This window comes from Gopherus flavomarginatus, chromosome 4, assembly GCF_025201925.1.
Source record: "Gopherus flavomarginatus isolate rGopFla2 chromosome 4, rGopFla2.mat.asm, whole genome shotgun sequence".
Classification (NCBI taxonomy): domain Eukaryota; kingdom Metazoa; phylum Chordata; order Testudines; family Testudinidae; genus Gopherus; species Gopherus flavomarginatus.
In genome coordinates, this window is record NC_066620.1 from 49,698,185 (window position 1) to 49,724,198 (window position 26,014).

Below are 26,014 nucleotides of genomic sequence, written 5' to 3' on the forward strand. Positions count from 1 at the left end.
CCCAGAAGGCAGTGAACTGCCTAATCCTACTTCTCAGTTTTCTTTTTATATGAAGACTAGCTTCCCACTTACTTGAAGTTTCAACAAAAAATGCAAACCCAAAATTGAAAGAGTAGACAGTACACTCCTCCTAAGAGGTCACAACCCATGCAGGCCCAGCCTCACCTGTGAAGACTAGCAGTTTTAAGCTGCTAGGAGAAAAGAAAAAAAAATGACTCCTCTACACAATGGCATGAGGATGTTTCTTTCAAGAGGTCTCTGTAGCATTACACATAATGCAGACTTTAACTCAATAAGGAACATCAGGCAATCTGGTTACAGATGCAGCCCCACCTATCCAGCTTCTTTAAAAATCTTCACCAGGAAATAACATAAAACCCTCACAAGAATCCTTAGATTCTCAGAACTGCTTATGCCTTCAGCACAGAGATAAGCTTTTCACTATATTAAAATCAGGTATATTAATATTTGTATATTCCTCTGCTTACCAGTAAGTACTATACATGGGGACGGGCCTGGTTAATTGAGCCTAAAGATCACCAGATTTAAATACGTATTTTGCATTGGTTTACATAAACTGAGGAGGGATTAATTTTTTATGCCAAAAAAAAAAAAACTGTAGGGACCCCACTTGAGTAGCTCAGAGGTGGAAATAAACTATTCAGTTGGTTGCTTTTCGGACACCAACATTTACATTTTTCATCAAAAAAATACATTGCTTCTTTCTGTATTCAACAAGGTCATGTAGCACCAGACCTGACCTCAAACCCATACCCAATTTTCCTACACCAGTAAAGGTTCACCTCAGTGACACCACCCAATGAGGCATTAAACTCTACAGGCAAAAGCTCCAGTTACTGCACTTTAAGATACCAGACATACTAGACTAGATCTATTTCTTCTATCTATATTATATTTTGAAAGTAGTGTGGCATCCCTAACAGACCTGAGAATAATCTCCAATCATGCTGCCCTGTTCCTCTGAACAGAGGATTTAAACCCTAACCTTTCCCCATCAAAGTGGAGGTAACTTATTTCACAAACTGGGAAGTCAGTTCGTTTCCAAAATGGCTAGAAATATCATCTAGATGTCTAAAATATTACTCACCTAAGGCAACTCTATTTCATTTTTGAGGGGAATGCCTCATTATATATAAATTTCTGGGTCCACGTTCAAAGTGAGGTTCGAATTGTATCTGTAACTTTCATTCCAGCTTTGTTTGTTGGATATCAGCAAAGCTAATGTACGTGGATATGCAACTGATATTATCAAAATTAGGGCGGTCAATTAATTGCAGTTAACTCATGGGATTAACTCAAAAAAATTAATCATGATTTAAAAAATTAATTGCAGTTTTAACTGCACTGTTAAACAACAGAATACCAATTCAAATTTATTAAATATTTTGGATGTTTTTCTACATTTTCAAATATATTGATTTCAATTACAACAGAATATTTTTATTACAAATATTTGCACTATAAAAAAAAATAATGTTTTTCAATTTGCATCGTACAAATACCGTAGTGCAATCTCTTATTTGTGAAAGTGCAACTTATAAATGTAGATTTTTTTTTTGTTACATAACTGCATTCAAAAACAAAACAATGTAAAGCTTTAGAGCAGGGGTAGGCAACATTTCAGAAGTGGTTTGCCGAGTCTTCATTTATTCACTTTAATTTAAGGTTTCGCGTGCCAGTAATACATTTTAACATTTTTCGAAGGTCTCTTTCTATAAGTCTATAATATATAACTAAACTGTTGTTGTATATAAAGTACATAAGGTTTTAGAAAATGTTTAAGAAACTTCATTTAAAACTAAATTAAAATGCAGAGCCCCCCAGACCGGTGGCCACGACCGGGGCAGTGTAAGTGCCACTGAAAATCAGCTCGTGTGCTGCCTTTGGCACGTGTGCCATAGGTTGCCTACCCCTGCATTAGAGCCTAGAAGTCCACTCAGTCATCCTACTTGTTCAGCCAATCGCTAAGACAAACAAGTTTGTTTACATTTACAGGAGATACTGCTGCCTGCTTCTTATTTACAATGTCACCTGAAATGAGAACAGACGTTTGCATGGCACTTTTGTAGCTTGCATTGCAAGGTATTTATGTGCCAGATATGCTAAACATGAGTATGCCCCTTCATGTGTTGGCCATCATTACAGAGGACATGCTTCTATGCTGACGGTGCTCATTAAAAAAAAAAAATGCTTAATTAAATTTGTGACTGAAGTCCTTGTATGTCTCCTGTTCTGTGTTTTACCCGCATTCTGTCATATATTTCATGTTATAGAAGTCTCGGATGATGACTAAGCACATGCTGTTTGTTTTAAGAACACTTTCACTGCAGAGCTAACAAAACGCAAAGAAGATACCAATGTGAGATTTCTAAAAATAGCTACAGCACTCGACCCAAGGTTTAAGAATCTGAAGTGCCTTCCAAAATCTGAGAGGGACAAGGTATGGAGCATGCTTTCAGAAGTCTTAAAAGACCAACATTCCAATGCGGAAAATACAGAACTCGAACCAACAAAAAAGAAAACCAACCTTCTGCTGGTGACATCTGACTCAGTTGGTCTGTACTGCTTTCAGTCAGTATCAAGCAGAACCCATCATCAGCATGGAAAATGTCCTCTAGATTGGTGGTTGAAGCATGAAGGGACATACGAATCTTTAGCAAATGTGGCACATAAATATCTCGCAACGCCGGCTACAACAGTACCACGCGAACGCTTGTTCTCACTTTCAGGTGACACTGTAAACAAGAAGCGGGCAGCATTATCTCCTGAAAATGTAAACAAACTTGTTTGTCTGAGCGATTGGCTGAACAAGAAGTAGGACTGAGTGGACTTGTAGGCTCTAAAGTTTTATATTGTTTTGGTTTTGAATGCAGTTATTTTATGTACATAACTCTACATTTGTAAGTCCAACTTTCATGATAAAAAGGTTGCACTACAGTACTTGTATTAAGTGAATTGAAAAATAATATCTCTTTTCTTTTTACAGTGCAAATATTTATAATAAAAATATAAATATAAAAATATACTGTAAAAAATAAACTGTATACTTTGTATTGCACTGTACACAAGAGCACTGTACACTTTGAACTCTGTGTTGTAACTGAAATCAATATATTTGAAAATGTAGAAAACATCCAAAAATATTTATATAAATAGTATTTTATTATGGCTTAACAGGGTGATTAATCGCGATTAATTTTTTTAATCGCTTGACAGCCCTAATCAAAATATTTTCCCTGACAGCAGAAGCTTATCCATAGCTTGTGGATAGCCAATGAAAACTAGTGTCCAAGACCTGGCACACAGAATTAATTAATTAATTATCTTGAGATCTACTTATGATCGACAAGGACACCATACAAATTGTATGTATCATGGTTCATTTAATCAGATGCTCAGCCTTGAGGACTACACTGGACAAGTACTCACTCCACACAACCAAGACAGTTCATCATTTAGATACATTCTTCATTTGCATGTGTATGTAAGAACTGCCCCAAAGTGGAACAAGCATTCCAGATCTACCATAGATTAGGTATCTTCCTCTAGATTTTCATGTATAACATGGAGACCTGTAAGGAAAGGGTTAGCTATTAGTCCTTCCTTTTTCAACCTTATAGGACAGATTCTGTCATCCTTACTCATGTATCTGGTTCCCTTACATCTCTGTATCTTTCTTGCCTCACCATCTTAGGCACTATCGGCTTTTTTAGGTTAAAATAAGTGATCATGTTTAACCATCTGCTCACCACACATCTCAATTTGCCGATGCCCAAATGGGGGTATAATTTGGGATGGTCACACATGAACTGAAGAGATGGGATTAATTTATCTAGTACAAATAGTATTTTCTGTTAGCTCAGCCTCCCAGTTAGTTTCTTAATAACGTAAATTCTGTCCAGCAATAAGAATGAAGGGACACCAACTTTGTAGTTAACTCTGGGACTAAAATGACCAAAGTTCTCAAAATGAGGGACAGGTGGGAAGCACGAGGCTTGCTGCTGCCGATTTTTTTTCTTCATGTAATTCATCAACAGGCCTGAAGCAATACACTGACCTCAGACTGTTCTGCATGCTAACAAAACAAAGAAATAGCGATATTTGCCAGCCAAACTAGTTCTGAAGCAGCACCAGTGGGGATTCCACTTCATGAGGGGGAGAGGGACGCAAACAGCCATCGCTTCCCACAGTACACCATAGAACTGTGCTGCAACAAGTACTCTATCCATTTCAGTATGGAGGTGTGCTTAGAGTACAGGTGATACTACTGCAGCACATGGGCTCTGGTCCCATTCCTAGCCGGGGCACAGGTTAGAGAATTTCATCTCTTTATGGACATGGGCTGTGCATGAACAAACTTTGGCCTAAGGTGTTTATTGTATTGATGATCAAAGAAAAAATAGTACAGCTAGTTCTCAGAATTTAACAGCGTCATAGAACCCTGAAAAGACACCCAATCAGTTTTCTTGCCAGGACAGTAAACAGAACGCTAAAGATTTCATGCTACAATGTCACAGAAGAGTAACAGGGGAAGATACAAGTGCGTTGCTAACGATGTAGTTAACAGAACCATAATTTCCACTGTATACACAAAGGAAACTGAAAATCAAGTCAACATCCTTATCTCCTTGGTTTCAGCACATGCAGTATTTTTCACCTCTGGGATTAGCGCCATCAAGTCAAAGGGCTGAAGAGTCATCAGGTATGTCAGATTTTCCACTTACAAAGACTGCCTTTACAGAAGAGCAGACAAATTACAGCTATTTATCATCGGCTAAGAAATTGCAAGTCTGCAAGATTCAAGTAATACATGTAGTAAATTCAAGGAGATTTACAGTTAGGAAAGTGGGCAATACCACTGGGACAGGTTAGAAGCATGAGTGAGTATACCTTATACCAAATCAATAGGAGTGGTTAAAAACAGGATAAAGAGAAACTTAAATTCCAGGTCTGTGATGCTGAGTTACTAAACTACTATATGAAAAGCAGTCAGAGGGAAGTTCCAAACAGAAAGGATTGACTGTTTGCTATATTGATTGCATTTTGTCATTGTAGTTTTTAAGCGTCAGTTTCTATTTTCTTGGTGCCACCAAGTGGCAGCATTATGAATTGTCACTTTATATGGAAAGGACACCTTCAATCTAATAGTGTCAGCTCTGAGAAGACAGGCCACACACAATGCAGTGGTGGCATGTGGGGGAAAAAAAAAAAAAATAACCCACCCACCCTAAGATCTGAAAATTGTTTTGGCTGGCCTGGAAAGAGACCCAAAATGAAGATATTCTATAAGTAAACCACAAACTATTGACACCCAAAACATTTACAAAGGATTTCAAAATACATATCACTAATACATGCATGTTTTTGACCATGTGAGATATATGTTGGAAAAGATAATAAGTATGTCTTATGAGTCAGAGTTAAGATTATTGCAATGTAGAGTGAATATTCACTTGTCAATATTAACAGTAACAGCATATTTTAAATGAAGATATACTGACATAAGAATAGTGTCTACAGAGCTAGTTAAGAATATGATGAATTCAAAGGCACTTCAGAGAGATTAGAGCGTTACAGCACAGTCGTATAATCTGTGGGTTAGGGGCCACGTGTGTCCCTCAAAGGAGACTGTAATAAGAAAATATGTATTTTATTGGGAATGAAAATATGTTCTCTGAACCACATCCTGAAATTCTGAAATGGAAAATATTTGAATTAGCTGGGTCACTATGGCAAAGAGGCTGGGGACTTCCCTGCCAGGCTGTGGGAGCCCCACAAAGAGCTGAATAGGAGTTCAAATGGCTTTACCTGAGCCTATGGGGAGTGCTTAGCAAAGAATGACTTCTCTCTTCCATCTCCGCCCTCACAGAGGAGATGACAAGCTCAGAACCAGCAACCAGTTACAGCTCCCAGGTTCTCTGCCCCAGACCAGTTTAGAGCAATTTAGGGGCTGCTCTAAGATGAATTAGCTGGCTATAATCTCCAAGGAATTACATACCAGCTGGAGATAGATAGAATGAAACACACTCCAACCACTTTCACTCCCTGATCCCAACCCCTGGCACAGAGGGCCTGTCATATGGGAAGAGTAAGGTATAGGTGCCAGCTATGCTAACTCTGCACCCACACAGAAATCCCCCATATTGGGGGGTATCCCCAGCATGGAGTTGCAGCTGGTAACTACTCCCTTTGTGCTGCTCAAGCAAAAAAGGGCAGAAAATCTGCCAAAAACAATTAAGAACATAAGTTATGACCATACTGAGTCTGAACAATGGTCATGTAGTCCAACATCCTGACTTCCAACAGTGGTTAGTGCCCACTGCTTTAGAGGGAATGAACAGAATAATGGAATTCTCAAGTGATCCATCCCCCATCATCCAGCCCCGTTTCTAACAATCAGAGGTTTAGGGACATCTGAAGCATAGAGCTGCATCCCTGACCATCCTGGCTAATAGTTATTGATGGACCTAACCTCCATGAATTTACCTAATTCTTTTTTGAACCTTGTTATATTTTTGACCTTCACAGCATCCCCTGGCAACCAGTCCCACAGGCTGACTGTGTACTATGAGAACAATAACTTCCTTATGTTTGTTTTAAACCTGCTGCCTGTTAATTTCATTGGGTGACCCCTGATTCTTATGTTATATAAAGGGGTAAATAACAAGTCCTTATTCACTTGCCCCACAGTTTCTGGGACCCTTTGACTTTTTTGAAATAATGTTTGGCCATCAGGCTGAAAATCCTGGATATCAAGGGATTAGAGAATAAGATTGGGAATTAGGACTGTCGCTAGGTAGCTGTACAAAAAGCGAATATATGAGAGAGTAGGAGAAAGCAAGAAATCTCAAGTTCTTGGAGAAAACTCTAGAAATTGTAGCAAATGAAGAATTTGAGGTAGACTTGTTATGCTGAAGCTGCAAATGCCAGTTTGAAAGGCCCTTGCATTGTGGTTAAAAAGCAGAAGTGGTTATGACAAAATGGAATGTCCTTCAGAAAAGCAGTAGTGAAAGGCACATCATCCTAAAAGAAAGTGTATTAATAAAGAATGAACAGCAAGGTTGCTACCAACAGACGGATTCCCAACACATTCAACATCCGGAATGAAAAGCGTGTTGATAACATGGATAAAACAGTCATCCTAATGACATGACTCCCAGAGGGAAGGAAAGAGGCAGATTTACAAACAGTGAGTTGGCTCATCTCCAGCAGAAGCTAAGCACATACTCTTGTCCATCACCTACATTTTCACCAATATTATTCCTACTATTTTCTCTCTGCCAGTGTAAAAAGCAGCACAACATGCATTCACAGAACCATACAGAGGCCCCTCCAGAGGATCAATGCTTTGTGTCTTCATGAAATAGAATAAAAAATCTGAAAACTAGTCTGTCTGGAACTACTGGAGTTAATTTCTGCATCCACCCAGTGGATCTGTGGTTAGAGCTCTGCATTGTCAAATGAGACCTGGATCTGGATTCCAGTTTTCTGTTCTCAGCAGGCTACCACAGGATGGGAGTACTGCATAGGCTCTGAATTCACTCCTGTACAAAGCACATGCTACTGCTCTGCTACAATTCCTGCAGCCAGACCAGATGTTAATATTAATAGATTTTAGTTTTCATTGGCTTGAAAGGCTGCTGTAATTTGGGGCTTTTGGAGATCAGAGATGGAAGAGAGAAAACCCTTCCTTGAGTGGCAAGCAGGATGTTCTTTTAACTTCCGCATTTTTTTTTTTTTTACAGGGTGAAGTCACATGTGCATACAATTTTGTTCTCCTCTAGCAATGCAAATAGCTCTATAATACAGATTTTGAAAAACCATTTACACGTATATCCGTCTTTTAGCTAGAGAAGGCAAGAGGGTCTAGTGGACTAGGAAGAAGGCTAGGAGGCAGAAACACTTCTGCTCCCTGATATGTTTGGAAAGTTAACTTGAGTCTGTTTCCCCCATGTGTCAAAAGGGGATAATTAACCCTCAATTAACCATGTAAGTTAAGCTATGTTACAACAGTTCTGCAAATTCTGAGTATTATAGATAATCATTCCCAATGGCACATAAAGAATAGAAGGGATATTTACAGGAGTTATACTAGATAGAGAAGTCAAACTGCAACTCAGCATTTAGATTGTGGTTGTTCTTCAGGTTTGAAAAGAGAACAAGTATTTGACACTCAGCATTACTGTTCAAAAACAGTCTCAGATAAGAAAACACACTTCAGTTCTCAACTACACATCATTTGCCATTTAAAAGAACCTTGTTAGCACTCACTAAATTGTTATTAATAGAAGACTAACATATCATAGAAGTCATTCAATGCAGCGGGAAGATCCATACCTTGAACACCTTCCAGGAGCAGATCGACCCCTCTTCGATAAAAGCTAAAGGCAGCTTCGTAATCTTCTTCTTCCTCCTTCTTCAAGGCCAGCTTTATCAGCTCCCCTGCTTTCTCCAAGTAATCATGTTTGCCAAGCTTGTGTCTTAAGCTCCCAGTAAACAGACTACGGCTCTCGCTCTCCCTCTCGACTTCAGGTTTGCTCCACTCACAATCATAAGCAATAGCACCTTGTCCTAAGGATTCTGAAGCAAGGCTGAGACCAAAAGCTCTACTGGGAGAATTTTGGTTGGATGCCATTCCATCATCTAATTCGGCAAGAGAGTCTACATCGACTGTCAAAGAGATGAGGTCACTATCACTGGAGAAACCTGGAAGTATGATCACAAGTGTGTACAACGAAATTAAAGTAGCTAGTATTAGTATTTCTACTAATACTCTGAGAAAAACAACAATTTATTTCTTGTTCCCACCATGTATATTCAAGTTAAGCCTCTATAACTATTTGTAGCATCTCTGGTGTAGGTCAGAAGGACTACTGACGCTCTGATTTCTCCTCTACCATAAATGCCCTTCGGAATTCTCTATCACAAGACTTGCCATTCCTGTTCCATTTTGAATTTCAAGCATCGAGTACAGACTCTTTACCTAGCCTGCTTTTTGATGTACTCATCACAAGACTTCAGGTATAGAACTAGCCTTATATACCAGCACTCTCTTGGGACCTCAAGATTTTTGAGATCCCGTGGAAGAAGCCCAATTTTCCCTAAGTTGGCAAAAGGCTTCCAAAAGCAACTCTCAGCCCAAATTCCTCATTATGACAATGAGAATGCAAGGAGACTAAGCAACTAGCAGCCAATCTATACCTTCAGAGCCCACTTATTTGGGCTCCTGGAAATTACATGGCTAACCCTATTTGTGTGGACAATGCTACAAAATGAATTCAGACTGCAACTGCTTACCGTTAAACAAAAAAACAAAATTAAACACTTCACGTTGCTTTAAGTTAGTAAGGTTAAGTGGCCCAAGTTGTTAAATTACCAATTAGATATTTGTGACACATTAGTTTCAAATACATTTTATATATAGGCTATAATTTTTCTCTCTGCATATATCATCATGTATAAAAGGCATCAAGTTTCAACTCAAAAATATTATTTTTGGTATTTGACTATATGGCAGATATATAAAAAAAGCTATTTCTATATTTTACCTCCACATTCTGATTGGCTGGTAAGCATCACATCATCAAGTCCACTTAAATCCTTTTGAACTAAAAAAGGACAGAGGGGAAAGGCATTAGATATATTTTTATATCACAAAATATACATTAATTTAAATATCAAGCAAATGGAAGAAGAGACTTATTAATGCAGTCTTATCACAGATAGAGAGTTGTGTTTGAAGCAACTGCACTCAAACCTGCTTTCAAATGTATTCATTTTGCATTGCCAAAACAGCTACATCATAACAACTGTGGTTTTAATTCTTTCAATTCTTTGAGGCCTTAAAGGTTTAAAAAGATTAAACAGCAAAGGTGCCTATTTAGGAGAACTACATGAAGCCTCAGTACCACATTACTGTATCCAAATTCAATTGTGATGATGGCATTTAATCCCACTATAGACTATTCTGCTGCTCCACAATTCTTATGGAAATTTAAGATTTGAGGGACTTGCAAACATGCATACAATTTAAGAAGACACACAAGCTTTCAATTTGGAAAACAATATTCCAGAATAACATCCTGCACCAGATGTCTGGAATAAGCCATGAACTTGGCACTGCCAGCTGGACTGCAAATGGGAGTTTGTTTTATCATCTTGCCACACATACCCATTGAAGCAATACATGAAAGGGCAAAAGAAAATTCTGAGATAAACCCTGAAGTCTGCTGTCTTGTGCATTACCATTGCAGTCAAGATATTCTCCACACCACCAGGTAATATTCCATGACTCAGGTGGTTCTCAAACAAAAACAAATTTCTTTAGACTTTTCCCAAAGCTCTAGAGACAGAGTTGGGGGGAGAGGGAGGGAAACCCACTCACCTTCTCATGAAGGATGAGCAGACTTTTTGCCTAGAAAAGTGGTCTTTGAAGAGACTAGTTCCTCAAAGGGGAGTAAGGGGAAGAGGAGGCAGGAAGTGGAGCCACTCCCATTTGCTCTTTCATGAAAAGGCCTTGGGGAAGGCAGAGAGTGCAGGGCACCACTGTTCTTTTGCATAAGGCAAAGAGAGAAGTGGGAACAGAGTGGCATTCTAAGGGTATGTCTTCACTAGCAGCAGGACTTTAAAGTGGCTGTGTAGTCACAGCACCAGCGCTGGCAGAGGGCTCTCCCAGCACTGTAAAACAAAAAAACCCACCACCCTCATGAGGGAAGTAGCTCCCAGCGCTGGTGCACTGTCTACACTGCCACTTTACAGTGCTGAAACTGGCAGCGCTCAGGGAGGTGTTTTTTCACATTCCTGAATGAGAATGTTGCAGCACTGTAAAGTGGCAGTGTAGACAGGCCTAAGAGAAGCAGGAGGAGGAACTGAGATTTCTGGGAAGCAATGTCTCTCCTGCGGGTCTTAGAGCTCTGCAAAAGGGAAAGAGGGCCTGAACTCCTTACCAGGAGGGCAGGGGAGAGCAGACAATTCACTAATAAGGGACAGAGCACATGGAGAATCCATAATTTGTGCATTTATAGGAGAACCTATAATTTAGGTGCTGAGAGCCCAGAATTCATTAACTGGGGTGGTCAGTTGATTTTGTTTGGGGAAGACAGCAATTAGCTAGGAGTGTGGGTTGAAGAAGCATTATTTATAGGGTGAAGTTATGTAGATGTGGCAATATATCTTAAATAGGTGTGGTTTTAGATGTGGGGTATACAGGCCCTCCAGACCAGCAGACTTAGGTTTTTCCTCCCGTTGTAAAGAAAGGGTATGTCTACACTGCAGAAAACAGACCCACGGCAACAAGTCTTAAAGCCCAGGTCAACTGACTCAGGCTTATACTGCGGGGCTAAAACTAGCAGTGTAGATGTCCCCACTTGTGCTGGAGTCCAGGCTCTACAACCTGTTGAGGGGGTGGATTTCGGATCCTGCACTCCAGCCAGAACCAGAACGTCTACACTGCTATTTTTAGTCCCACACCACAAACTCTGTGAGCCCAAGTCAGTTGACCCAGGCTCTGAGACTTGCTGCCACACGTCTTTTATTTTTTATTTTTTGCAGTGTAGACATACCCACTGCCACATCTTTTCCTATTAGTGTCCTTAAAAGTGGATGGCTTAGCTATACTTGCCTGTTTAAAAATAAACAGGAATGTCACAAAAGAGGAAATAATGGTTAAGATGTTAAGAAAGTTCACAAAAATAAGTGACAAGGTCACTTCTGAACTAGTCCTTAGAATATTTCCCAATTTCCAGGTGGGTGAGGCCAGGTCATGAATAGATTCATTTTGGGGGAAAGAAAAGGTGGCCATGATAATGCACATAGAAAGAAAGACTCCCTAGGTCACTTGTCTAAAGGATTTGGCAATTGGTGTAGGAGGAGAAAAACTGGGGTAGGAGGGTGGGAAAGAGGTTGGTACAATGTGTATATGTACATGCTTGCAAGGTAGAAGAGGGGCCACTGCTTGTCTGGAGAGAAAGGAACATTATACATTTGCACTATGATGCAGCTAACAGGTGATGAGTACTCAAGGTTAAAAAGAATTAATGGGCCAAATTACCCTATTTGTGTACACCTCATGCAATCCCATTGAGTTCAGTGGGCTTGCACATCACTTATAATGCTGTATTTGGTCCAGTCTAATATTTTGCTATGGAGTGAGGTTTCAGAATTAATGTGGCATCCTATCTACCATCACACTAGTATGAATAAGGATTATGAAGGCCATTAACCCTCATCCTTCAAGCATCAGCTACTATGAAGTGATAAATAAAGTTTCACACAATTGTCCAGGTCCAGCTGAGGAAATTTGTACCCCTCATAAGATTATGGATCAACCGCTAGATGCAAGATTCCAAATTAGATGAACCGCTGGCCTGTTCTGGTGTAGGCACGCCTCTATTCAATGTAGTTTGCTGCTTGGAATGGAGTTTCAGATGCTGACTCAACCATATTGAAAGATTTCTTCATTCTTGTATGTAGAACTCCATCAAATGAAGAAATCTTTATATATAAACTATATTGAAAGAAAAAAAAAAGTCTCTCTCTCCCCCCGAGGTAGTCTGTTTCAGAAAATAACTGTACAAAATAGATGTTGACTTTCCTGCTCTCTGAACTTTAGAAATTCTTTTTGTTAGGTTGTTCAGTTTCTCTCTATTTGTTGTTAAAATACTTTTTACCGCTGGAAATGAAGCCTCCATCTTTACACCCAGCTTTTGAAACACTGAAGTTAACAGAAGCCAAAATAATTAAATGAATTTAAGTATTACCCCCCCTTCACTGCAGTATCCAAGTGCCTAAAGAATCATAACCAAGATTTTAAAAGGAGGGTGCTAAAAATTAGGCTATTAAAATCAGCAGCCTGACTTTTCAGAAGGGTGAAGCATCCAAAGTAGTGTGTTTAACATCACTGGGAGCTGTGGCTTCTCTGCCCTCCTGAAAACTAAGGCCTCTCATTTTAGGATCTTAACGTTAGGCTCTCCCCACCCCACCTTTTTTTTTTTTTGCCTTTTCTTTTTTTTATTTTATTTTATTTTTAAAAGATTTGGCCCATAACTAGTGCACCACACAGTTTAAAAAGGCCACCGAGAGCCTGTTCATTGATCTAGCAGGGGTCATTGACAATGCCATGCAGGAAACTCAAGTTCATCTTCCAAAGCCAGGTTTGCAAGACTGCTACAGAGTCAACATTTATAGCCCCTAGGAGCTAAAGAGTCAAGAGTGAGAGAATGCTACAGATCCTTTGTAAGTAAATCCCTTCATCAGTTCCCTTTCAAAAAAGGAAGTCCTAAAATAATTTAAAGGACCAATAGTCATCCCAAGGCTCGGGGAGGGGGGGTGGCAGAATAGGACTTGGAAGCACTTGCATTTAACAACATTAAACCTGCCTGGAACACGGATACAAGTTTAGATATTTGCATAAATCAGGAGGGGAAAAAAAGTCACAGTTGAGTACTAGTACTGCCATCTAGAGGATTTGAATGTAGTTATTTCTCTTTTTCAGTGCTGGTTTTGAATTCACTGTTCTATCCCAGTAATCTGGTTAGATTATAGGCTTTAAGAAAGGACATCAACCTGGAAGCCACATTTATGCCTGACAATGTATGTCCTGTAGCTGCAAACACTATTGAAAATTACTATATCAGATTCAGAAAACATATTTCTATATTTTTTCAAGTTCGTTCACTTTGTGCATTCAACAGAATTTAGTGTCTAATCAGTTTCACAGTTTCTCCTTAATAATCAGTGCATTTCTCCCTTCCTAAGAAGAGCCCTTGTAAATTTCACATGGGAAAGGCGAATGGTCCAGGGGCCAGGGCACTAGCCTAGCACTTGGGAAACATGGGCTCAGTTTCCTGCTCTGCCAACAGACTTCCTATGTGACCTTAGGCAAGTCAGTCACTTAGCCTTTTCTCTGTCTCAGTTCCTCATCTGCAACATGAGGATATTATCAGCACTTCCTTACCTCACAGAGGTGTTGTGAAGATAGCTAGATTAAAGGTTGTGAGTCACTCAGATACTATCATGGAGGCCACATAAATACCTAAAATATATAATCAAGTAGCAGAGAGATCCTTGTAAACATTTTACAAAGGAATTTTTAAAAAGGACACTGTGTGAAGGTTGCACATCAGAATCTGGGTTTTTGAAAAAATAAATATCTTTTTTTTTTTAAATAATCAAACAGTGCCCTTTTAAATGTTGTTACCTTTAGATATAATAGCTACCTTCAGGGGTTAAACAGCTCAACAGTTTGTTTCCTTGTTTGGACAAGCAAAATACTCAGTCATTATTATATTAGCATCTGTAAGCTTTAAAATACTTAAAATCAACACATATATAGAATATACTATACAAGTAATTGTGAGAGCTAAACATTAAGAGATTCTAAGAACAGCCACATAACCTGCAGCCTTCTAGCACTGAAAGGATGTTTTTTTAAATTGCTTATAAAAAACCAAGAGGTCAGATTACATCACAGAAGAAACCCAACCTTCAGAACTGCAGTCAGATAAGCTGTCAATCAGGGAATCAGATAAAGGCTCTACAGGACCAATCAATTCTGACCCATCATGCACCGCACCACCCTGAAAAAAGGAGGAAAAAAATATGCATTTAACTGTTATGTACCAGGCATAGTCTCATTATCATACAACAGCAAAGAAGGTGGATGTGGTCAACTGGGTTTGAGAGATCTATTCAACTCCCAATTCGTTTACCTTTAAATCAGCTAGTCATTGAACTGAACTAGTTGAATAAGCTGAAATGGAAGAAAATATTCTGCCTGCATTTGCTGTAGAAGTTACTATTGTCAAAAGCATTTCATGTCAAAAAAGTCTTGTCAAAAGCATTTACTGTTGTCTGCATTTCAACAAACTCTGGTTCCAGATGCTTAGCCAGCGAATTCCATCAGTTTAGAGACATGGCAGAAACATGGCAGCAGACATATATAGTAGAACCTCAGCATTACGAACGTCTTGGGAATGAAGGTTGTTTGTAACTCTGAACAAGATGTTACGGATGTTCTTTTAAAACTTTACAACTGAACCTTGACTCAATACAGCTTTGAAACTTTCCCTTAAATTTTTAGTAGTTTACGTTTTACAAAGTACTGTATCTGCTCTGGGGAAGGGAGGAGGTCTCTGCTGCTGCCTGATTACATACTTCTGGTTCCAAACATGATGTGTGATTAACTGGTCAGTTTGTAACTTTGGTGTTCATAACTCTGAGGTTCTACTATACTGTTTAATACTATTTTTGTATTTAATTTAAATTATTTTGAAATATTACAGTAAATTTATGCCTTATCATAGATTTTAATCTGAATATAAATTTTAAAAAATCTAACTTAAAATTAAAGTAAAAAAAAAAAAAGTCTACTGATCAGACACCCAAAGTCTGGTCAGTGCAGCTGGGGGAGGCAGGGAGGCACCGAGTCATTACCTGTACCAGCCCCTACTCAGGCAGGGGCACCTCCTACCTGCATCAGGCGGCTCTAGCTCCCAGCCCCAGCTCTGCAGGCAAGTCCCTCCCAACCCACGCAGGGAAGGGGGGGGGGAGGGGAAAAGCAGTGAGTGATGGAGGGAGGGGGAAAGAGGTGCAAATAGGGGCAGGGCCTCAGGGGGAAGGGGCAGGGGAAGTTCCAGCATTCCTGCAAGCAACCCTAGGTATAGATGCTTTTTCTAATTTAAGATGGACACTCAAGTACTTTAGATCATAATATTTATTTTTCTTAAGCAAGGGAGGGGGTTTTATTGTGTGTTTTTCAACCACACAAAACCTAATCAAAATAGAAATATTTGAAAAATAACCCAGGCACAAAATGCAGTTGCTGCAGTACAAGACAACAAAGTGGAACAGTCCAGCCTATTAGCAGTGTCAATACCAAAGCTGGATGTGAACTAAAATAACTATTAAAGTATTTTAAAATTCACTTTTTCATAATGTGGTAAAGTAGAAATACCTATATTAAATATGATTTTATCTTTATATCACTATAAACACATAGGCTCTGAACTTCAAACATCCATGCAATCTCATTGATTTCAATTGGACTATTTACGTATGTAAAGTTAATCATGTACATATGTGTTTGCAGGATTGAGGACTAATAATAAAACATACATTGTAGGAAGCTTTTAGATTTATCTTCTGTAAATCATACCTTTTAAAATGTTACTCTGCATATGGTGCTTTCAAAATGGAAAGAACTATATGCTTAGATTTTAATATAAAAATCCCAAACAAGTTAGTCACTGTCCTAAACCACATCCTGGAGTTTGGTTACCATAAATAGTTACGCGCTGCAAAAGCTGTAGTAGTTTGCAAATGGCTTCCTACATGCATTATTTGTTTTGTTACAGAACTGTATTACAATCCCTAATAACAGTCAATACAGAGAAGTTTAACTAGTTTTCCCTCGGTTCAAAGTATATTAACAGCTGCATAAAAATACAGAAATAGTTATACTTTATTATTTCCCTCCAGAGCATCTTGGATCAAATAGCATTGGTATTGCTCTGCAGACCTCCAGTATGTTTAATAAATCAATGAAAAAAAAATCAAAGCCCTTTCCCTGAGTGCCCTACAGAATATTTTCAATTTAGAGGGTAGGTACAGTATCCTTACTCGTTAAGAGCCTCACTTCCAGCTCCCAGCCAAGTCAATGGAAAGACTCCCATTCACTTCAAAGAGAGCATCTGATCAGGCCTAAAGTCACTTCACAATTTACGGAGTAAAGGAGCAGCAGCATTAAAACTTCATTTATATCGCTATTTAGACGAGGCACATCACAGAAATATTAACGAACCTTAAAAAAGTCTTCAAACTGTTTGCTCTTATACAGAGCAGGAATGTTGGCAGAAAACTGCAGCAGATCTTCAGCACATTGTCTTCTTTCTTTAATCACAGACTCATCAAACCGCCCTAGAACAGAAATATGAACTGACATTTTTTAGAAATAACTAAAGTGAACATTTACTTTACAAGAAACCCTCAGAAGAGAATGCCCTGCATCTATGAGAGTCACTCAAATGCTTCAGGAGACTGGCAATCTTCACACTTCGGAGTCTCAACTGTCCCTAGCGTCGTCTTCTGCAATCCACTTAAGTGATGAAAGCTGGCAGCCATGGCAGGAATCCTTGGCTCTCGCGTTCTAAGAATATGTGAGGCAACACCCTTGATTAGCCAAGAGACACTAACATATGTCCACTGAGATCTAAAAGTAACTGATACATTGCTCTGTTTGACAATACACTCGTCAATGTCAGTCTTAATTATGGCCCCAATCCTGGAAGGAGCTGAGCATTTGCCACTCACTCTCCAAAAAGCATGCAGGGAAAGGGTAGAGGGAGTGCTACTAAAATTCAGAAGATAGAGAATATTATGGAGATTTATTGCCATGGAAGTCCTTTATGGAGACTATAAGCAGTGTCAGGGACACCCAGCCATGTTGGAGCCATGCTGCTAGGCACCAAGAATGGTAAAGCACTAGCCTTTTCTCCAGAATAGCGCCTGGCTTCATGCAGGAGGGTGTTCCTTTCCTCATGGGTACAAGAGGATTGCAGAGCTGCGAGGCAGCACAGCCTTCAAAATTCACACTCCTTCCCTTACTGCTTCCCCATGCCATGCCCCAAATCCCTCCCACTGAAGGAGAGATTATTAAGATTCACCTTAGAGTCCCCCTCACCCCCATGACTGGGGGAAGCAGTGAAGGAATAATCTGGCCTATTAGTTACATATACACAGTATGCAACTGAACCTCACTTCCTATAGGCTTTCATACCAATTGTGTCACAGCTACTTTATCATGCAAAATAGATAGTTACAAAAGATAAAGGGACAAAAGTTAAGGGGACTAGACCAGAGAGAACAAAATAGATGGCGAACACTTCTGCACAGAGGAACAAGAGACTGGGAGACAAATTCAAGAAAAACTTTCACCACAGCAGCATGGCTGTCAGAACAAGGAGTAATGGTCTCAAGTTGCAATGAGGGAGGTGTAGGTTGGATATCAGGAAAAACTTTTTTCATTAGGAGGGTGGTAAAGCACTGGAGTGGGTTACCGAGGGAGGTGGTGGAATCACCTTCCTTAGAGGTTTTTAAGGTCAGGCTTGATAAAGCTCTGGCTGGGATGATTGAGCTGGAGATTGGTCCTGCTTTGAGCAGGGGGCTGGACTAGGTGACCTCCTGAGGTCCCTCCCAACCCTGATATTCTGTAAGACTGCCTGATAACACTGAAAGCTAACTTTGAAGATGACTGTAGAAAACCACATAGAACAAAAAAAAGCAAATCTCATTTATATTAGGGACATGCAAAAAAAAATAATAAAAATCCAGATAGAAAGTGTCAAAGTAGGATTTTTTTCAGCACTCTCTCAAATGAAGAGTTTTCACATGGTAGTGGGGTAAAGAAAAAGCCCCTCTCCCCACACCACCAAACAGGATCAATGTCTAAGTTTTGGGTGTGGAGTAGTTTGTTCTTCTAAACTAACAAGGACATGATATGGAAGAATAAAAAATTCTCACCTCTGAAAAATAATTTCATTTATTGAAATAGCACGGACTTACAAATCTAAACTCTAAATACAACAGACACACTGACTTTAACAGAAACCCTGCTGAAAAGACGTCAAACAGCCAGCTAAGTTGGAACCTATAACATCCACAAAAAGCACACTGCAGATTTGAATTGTCCCATTAAAAGTTTAGTAATTGCAATGCTTTTTAGTTCTTTAACTCATGCTGTCTCAGTAGGGCCACTATCAACTATAATAGTCAGAGGTCGAAATATCAGATCACGTTGGCTTGTCTGTGCACTATATATAAAGTGCACCCACTTGTATAAAGCCACTGTCACAAACACTGATCACAGTGATGGCTCTCATTTTCTACACTCCTGCCCCACTCCCCCTCAGTCTCAAGTTGGTATTCTTTTTAACTGCTCCTATACTTGCATGGATCGGTCTCTCACTTCTCAACCATTACTCCTGGGGGAATTCTGCACCAAAAAGATGTAAATTTTGTGAACAATATTTTAAAATTCTGTAAAATAATGCAAAATAATGCAATATGATCCAGCTAGTTTCAATTATTTTGGTAATTTTTTTACACAATACAATACAATGGATGGAGAATGGGAGTGGGGAGCACTGGAGGAAATCACCAAACCCCCTCTGTATAATAATAATGTAGCTAGTATTGACCCTTTACTTCTAGTTATTAGCCAACAAATATATGCAGCCATATGCTCAGTGTAGCATCATAGGCACCTCAAGAGCAAGGGAGGGCTAGGGACTCAAACTCACAAATTTATACTGGCTACTGACCATCTCCAAAAAAGGTCAGTAGCAAACAGTCCATGGAGCACATTTTGATAGGAAATTTTTTCAGTCCAAAAATTTAGACCAGTTCTAAAGCACTGTAAGCATTTATAAGGCTATATTGTCCTTCACAATAAAGCTCCTTTAAACCACTTTGGCAACGAAAAGGAGTCTTAAGATTTTTACACCTGTTTTATACTCTGGGGGGAATTTACTAAGAACAATAGGAACAATTCACTGAGCAGGCAGGCTGCTACCTTCTCCTCTGTCTGAGACAACACAGCAAGCTGTACACAGGGCCGCCCAGAGGATTCGGGGGCCTGGGGTCTTTGGCGACAGGGGGCCCCCGCTTCGGCAGTAATTCGGCAGCGGGAGGTCCTTCCGCTCCAGAACCCAAGGCAGCAAGATCCCCCGCCACCGAAGAGTTGGAGTGGAAGCAGCTCCGGGGGCCCGGGCCCCGCAAGAGTTTTCCAGGGCCCCCGGAGCGAGTGAAGGACCCTGCTCCAGGGGCCCTGAAAAACTCTCGTAGGGGACCCTGCGGGGCCCAGGGAAAATTGCCCCACTTGCCCCCCCCCCCGGGGCGGCCCTGGCTGTACGCCTTCCTCTTCAGAAATATCTCAAAGCCCTGCCCCTCCACACCGAGCGTGCTGCAGTAGCAAGCAAGAGGGAGTCTCTCTCTCTCTCACACACACACACACACACACACACACACACACACACACACACACACACCAGTCCCTTTCACCCCCACCCACCCCAGGTGGTGATTTATGTCTCTACCGGCTGCTCTGGATGCCCAAACTGAGTTGTGTGCACTGCCAGGGAGTGAGCACATGATTGGTCTTGTAGCTTCCTTTTACTTCCCCGTCAGAAATCATTCTTCTGCGGGTAAGCAAAGAAATCTGCGGGAGCCATGAATTCTGCATACGTGCTGTGAGGAATTCCCCCAGGAGCAAACCATTAAGGGACAGATTTTCAAAAGGCATATAGAGACCTATCTGAATCATGAGACACCTAACCTCCCAACCTAATCTACTTCAGCACTTTTGAAAATCCCCCTAGCTGGTGATCTGAGTCCTAGTTACCTTTGAAAATCTGGCCTTAAGTGCTTTCAGACAGATTCCTTGCATGAAGCCTTCTTATGCTAAAATCATCACTGTCACCTTCACTTCTCTGCATCTCTTGGCCAAACTAAAATACAGTTTCAGACTCTTCAGGGCCAGGGCCGGCTCCAGCTTTTTTGCCGGGAGGGCGGCAACAACAATGATTGAGCTGTTGCCGAAGAGGAAGAGAGTGACCGAAGGACTTGCTGCCAAATTGCTGCAGAAGACCCCGACATGCTGCCACAATAACAGATGCAGTGCCACCCTTTTCTATTGGCTGCCCCAGGCACCTGCTTCCTTCGCTGCTGCCTGGAGCCGGCCCTGTTCAGGACTACCACCATGTCTTCTGTTTTCTCTCAAGTACTGTGCACATCCATGATGCTATATACATAAGAGTAATATTCCTGTTTTGCAAATATGTGAACAGCTGTGCATAGAGATTACAAGAGGTCAAAAACTAGTACCTCAAGTTATGTTCCCTTCATGTTTCATGGTTGTGCAGGAATCAAAATGAATCTCTGCAGCCAAACTGAGAATGGTCATTTCCTAGAAACAGATACTAGGATACTTTAATGGTAACAGCTACATGACAATTCAAAGAAGTTTTAACAGCTGGTTCTGTTATCAGCACTTTAAATTCCCATGGTCCATGCCAATATGTTTTTTCCTGTGAGAAGAGTGGAAAAAGTCCAGGTGAAGTACAGGAAAGCAATATAAAAGTTTCCCCAACGGGTTTCAACCTGTGATATAACCAGCACTATTGTACCAGGAAAAAAAAAAGATACACATACTACAGCCTTTCATTTTCAAAAGTTGTGGGACTAAAGCACGAAATACAAACATTCCAGTTCTGCAGATTTCTCAACTATTTATTCCACTAAAGGTGGAAGTGTATCACGGCTCTTCCATTTCCACACAGTCCTTGATGCCTCAGAGTGCTCGCTTCAATTCTTTAAATGCTACAACCTGGGACTCCGTACAAGTTTAATATTTTCTGTACAGAAAATAAGAGCAGCTGTAACAACTGATAAAGCTCATTTGAAAACTGCACCATTTGCTATTCCTTGTACTAAAATGACAAACTTTTTTAAAATATACACACATTTTCAGAAGTTAGCAGCTAATGGCAGTGCTAACAAATAATCAGTTTAAAGGCTACCACAAAGGGGACAAAAATCATATGATGGAAGGAAGAATATAACAAAGCATTAATTGCTAATGTACAGTTAGAGGAAAAGGAATTAATATACAAATGGGACTGATCTTGCAGTTCAAAATAAAAACACCACTTCATGAAAATAAAATGTCTATATGCAACAACTCAAAATATACCAACATTTTACTTTATCCTCCACTAAACAAGCAACCATACCTGATCTTCTGAAGAAGGATGCCCTGAATAATTTTAAGAAATGCCTCAACTGGAATAAAAGGCAGCTTCATCCATTTTTACTCCTTTTTAGCTTTCCAATAAGTTATCATTTTAACCTGTTATACATTACCTCTTTTCCTGTGCTTTTCTGTTGCTTTTATTTCAAATCTGATTTTTTTTTTAAAGAAAGGCTCTTTGTACAAGAAGTGAAAAATAACTACACTGAATACTTTTGTAGATTCTCTCCCCTTATATTCTATACTGTAGCCACTTGTGTGTGTATAAAACAATAGAATAAGGGTGTCTTTCAGAAGAGATTTCACCCACAATTCTACTCCAGCTCATAGGGCTTGAGCAAGATTGGTTAGCCTCAGATTTAAGATTTCCATCCATTTTAATTACTTTTAAAATCTCTCTCAAGAACTCTTAGTTTCTCTTTTGGATATCTTACCCTATACTGCTTTATATAGGCATCTCTTCTCCTCTCCACTCCTAGAGCATATCTTTGTTTTCAATTTAAATCTTGGACAGCATGTATCAACTTTGAAAGCGGCTTGGACAATGATCATGCTCCGCTGTAAATCAGATATAAAATCGACTCAAGATTAGATTGATAATATATTCTCCACTTAACTATGCAGCATGCAAGTGCTGACATGGCACTGATATTCAGCCCAGATCTAATTTCACAGATAAGCAAAATAAAACAAAGTTGAATGCTATTCAGTCTCAGCTTTGGAAGAGAGCCAAAGCCCTCTGTGTACTTCAGGGGGCTCTACGCAGGCATCTATAAAATCCACATCACAATTCAATTTTCTTGCAATCACTTACGTTTTACATCCACTATTAGTTTTCTGAAGGAAACACCATTTTGTGTTAAATGCAACAGGATCAGGTAATACATAGTGACACCTATAATTAGGGTCTTATAATGAAGAGTTCAAAGTAACCTTGATTTCAGTTGCTTATAAAAGACTTTGCAACTTTAACTATTCAGGCTGAACTTTTTCGAGCTGGGCATCTGCCTCAAAATTAATTTTATCTGGATAGTTTTAGCTGAACCATTCTCTGAATAAGGCAGGGGCTCCATGGGACAAAAATATAGTATATGATCACGTAATTGAAGTCTATTATAACATATGTGCACAAGGGGGCCCAAATTAAGATTAAAAAGGCAATCTTAATTCTGGCATTTCCAAATTTTAAGTGCTTGACTTTGTAACCTTAGCGTTCCTTTAACATAGGTTTTTGTATGCAACAGTAAGTAGAGGATAGAGAAAATGAACAATGTATCTTGAAAAGACAAAAAACTAATGTATGAGGTAGTTCTGCCAAGAGACATGCTTAAGGAATAAAGCCCAATTCTATGGTCATTGTGAGTGCAGACCTTTCATTGAAGTTTACAGGATTTTTGAGCACAAAGCAAGGTCTGACTCATGCATAATCACTGTGGAGAGACCACCAAAAAGCTCCTAGAACTATTATAATAACCAGGCCCCTTAAAGTATTTGTTAGCATTGAATGAGTATCCTGAAGTGATACCTCAATGAATTCAAAACATTAATAAGAGTGACATTTTTACTTTCAGTCTATGTACATTTTAAAATGTCCAGTTTTAGACTGTTCTTAACTGAGAAGTTAAGTATTTATAGGGTGCTATGAACACAGGTATGGTGAAGAGATGTTAGTATTGCCATTGAATTAAAGTTATTTTTTGGGGGAAAAAAAATCCTTAAATTTAGAATTTTCAGTTGGGAACACTGAATGTTAGCTTTGCCAATTTGAAATTTGGCAAAACTGGTTTATTCACTTTTAATCTTAAAAAAACAAAATTAAAATGATCAAAATAATTTCATTTTAAAAATTATAGACACATATCCATACAAGTGTTTGCTAGGTACTCCATATAGGGATAAGTAAACTGCCTAGTAGTACTGGCAATATCCTGCACTACTATTCTCAACCATTCCTAAATACCACATGCATAATATCTCTTAGAAAGAGAATAAGTGGAATAAGAGGCCACAGCCCCATTTTGTCTTGCTGAGCACAAAGCTCTCTGAAACAAGAAGACTCTAATTAAAAAAATTGATCTGAACAGCTTTGGATTTTCCACATAAATGTGTAAGTAAACAAAATTTTTCACAATGATTATTGTGGCATAAGGCGCAAAAACCAGGAATATCTCTAAAGAATTTGAGAGAGGGAGGTTCCTATTGCAATTAGGTTCAGAGTCAAGTATGTAATAAATAATATGTATGGGATGAAAAGGTTTATTTTTAATCATGTGTTTTGGGGTACAAGCTATGGAGTTTATTCTCCCTTTGATGTTTTAAAGGTAATAGGAGTGTATGCACTTACTGAGAAGTGTGTTTTTAGTACCTGCTATGAAAAACCTACAGTAAAAATGGTTATGGTAAAGGTTATGACAAAAAACACAAGCAATTCTACACTGAGGAAGACATCCAGGACAAACCCATTCCTCTTTAAAATGGAGCACATTAATCCACTTTAAAATCTTAACATTACATTTCTTGTTGGGAGTAAAAGTTTTCAACTTTTTTGGGATTTATTATAATTATACCCTTTGTTCCAATGCAACCTCCAATACCTGGAGTTGTTCTACTTTATTAGAAGTTCATTTGATTTCACTTTTAAAGTTTGATCACCTACGTCAAAAGTTAATTCTCAAATTCTTCTTATAAAAATAATTCTTCAAGGAAACACATTTATAAACGGTTTCTACTTAACTCACATTTTCTGGAGCGTTTCCTCTTCTCATTTTTATTACTAAGGACAATAATATAAAGATCTGTGTTCCTAAGAGCTAGTTAGTTCTTGCTACTTATTCCTCACCTGAAGTTATAATCCTCTGATGCAATAACCAGTTGCTCTAGATATAATTGTGATGTCAAAAACATAATTAGAGAAAACTGGGAATGTAGATTACATTTCCTAAGAGACAAAAATCCTTTCCTTCACTAAATAATTTAATAATTTAATATAAAATGATCATTAAAAATTATAACCATCTTTTTGGTGGAAGAACAAGTGTAATTATTTTGTTTTGTAGCTGACAGTCTACAAGTGTTAGTCACATTGCAATCTATAACTAATATTGGCTAACGCCTCAGAATAGGGACCTTATGTTTTTATGCCTTTAAAGTGTAACGTACATCCATAAACATTCAAAGCATATAGTTCTTTAACTGAAAGCAAATAAGAGCATACAGTCTACGTTATTTGATACCTTCAGTACAAGTCAATAACTTTAAAACCATGGAACTGTGATTCACCCATATCTCATTAAGATCCTCATAATGAGACAAAGAGTTGACTATTAAAACCAAAATAAGTTTTAGCAGTAGCATGTATAAAGGCGTGGCTGGCAGCTCCAGAATGAGATGTATTTATGACTCGTTACCTAATATTAAACAGTTTTAGCAATTCAAAAAGAAGGGGTGCTTACCAAACACTATTGCTTTGGCAAAAGGCGGAAACAATTCTGTATGCTTGTATACGTTTTTATGAATTTGCCAGAGATCTTTGTGCAGTTTCTTAAAGTCACTGTATCTCTTCCAAACGACTATCTGAAGCAGAATGGGGGAAAAAAGCATGAATGAGTTTAATAGTTCACATTGGAGTAACTGTTGCTAAGTGTGGCTGAAAGCGAGAGCAATTTATCATAATCGCACTATGTCATCCAAAAAGAGTTGCCAACAAACTAAGAAAATCAAGACGCTAAACAGATTCTAATCAGTACTGTTAGTGGTTTCTTTTAACAGCTAGCTTAGCAAGTTTCTCCCTAGGGGAAAAAATTAGGCAGTAAAACCTACCTATGGCGCACTGCATTGTGCGCTGATACAAGCGCCTCTGGTGAGTGCATGCAGCACCACCGCAAGGAGCCAAGTATGCAAGTGCACAAACGATAAACAAACTGCAGTGTCTTTTTGCTGGCACAACTTCGCTGGCATAAGTTAGTAACGTAGGCACGCTCTTTGTAGTTGTCAGGTCTCAGGAGAACAAAGCAAGGAATCTAGGACTTCCTGAGGCAGAGGATTCCCTGGCCTAAGTTTTCAGAAATGACTAATAATTATGGATGCCTCAAGTTTTTGAGTGCCCAATGCAAGCTACCGCAAAAGGTGTCAAATTTGATAGGGTGGCTGATGAGCACGGTTTTACATATAATCCCAGAACCACCACATAAA

At 39.2% G+C, this 26,014-nt stretch overlaps 1 protein-coding gene across 3 annotated transcripts in view; it reads right to left on the bottom strand.

Moving 5' to 3' along the window:
• RPS6KC1 (ribosomal protein S6 kinase C1) overlaps positions 1-26,014 on the bottom strand; it is a 111,844-nt gene that overhangs the window by 74,745 nt on the left and 11,085 nt on the right. For 2 of the 3 annotated variants that reach the window (XM_050950213.1, XM_050950212.1), the window contains exons 3-7: positions 25,276-25,396; positions 16,820-16,935; positions 14,504-14,597; positions 9,570-9,629; positions 8,359-8,727 (exon numbers count right to left, since the gene is read on the bottom strand). In XM_050950213.1, coding sequence (XP_050806170.1) covers positions 8,359-8,727; positions 9,570-9,629; positions 14,504-14,597; positions 16,820-16,935; positions 25,276-25,396 — 760 coding nt within the window. The remainder of the gene's footprint in view (positions 1-8,358; positions 8,728-9,569; positions 9,630-14,503; positions 14,598-16,819; positions 16,936-25,275; positions 25,397-26,014) is intronic. The other variant, XM_050950215.1, reaches the window with a different exon arrangement.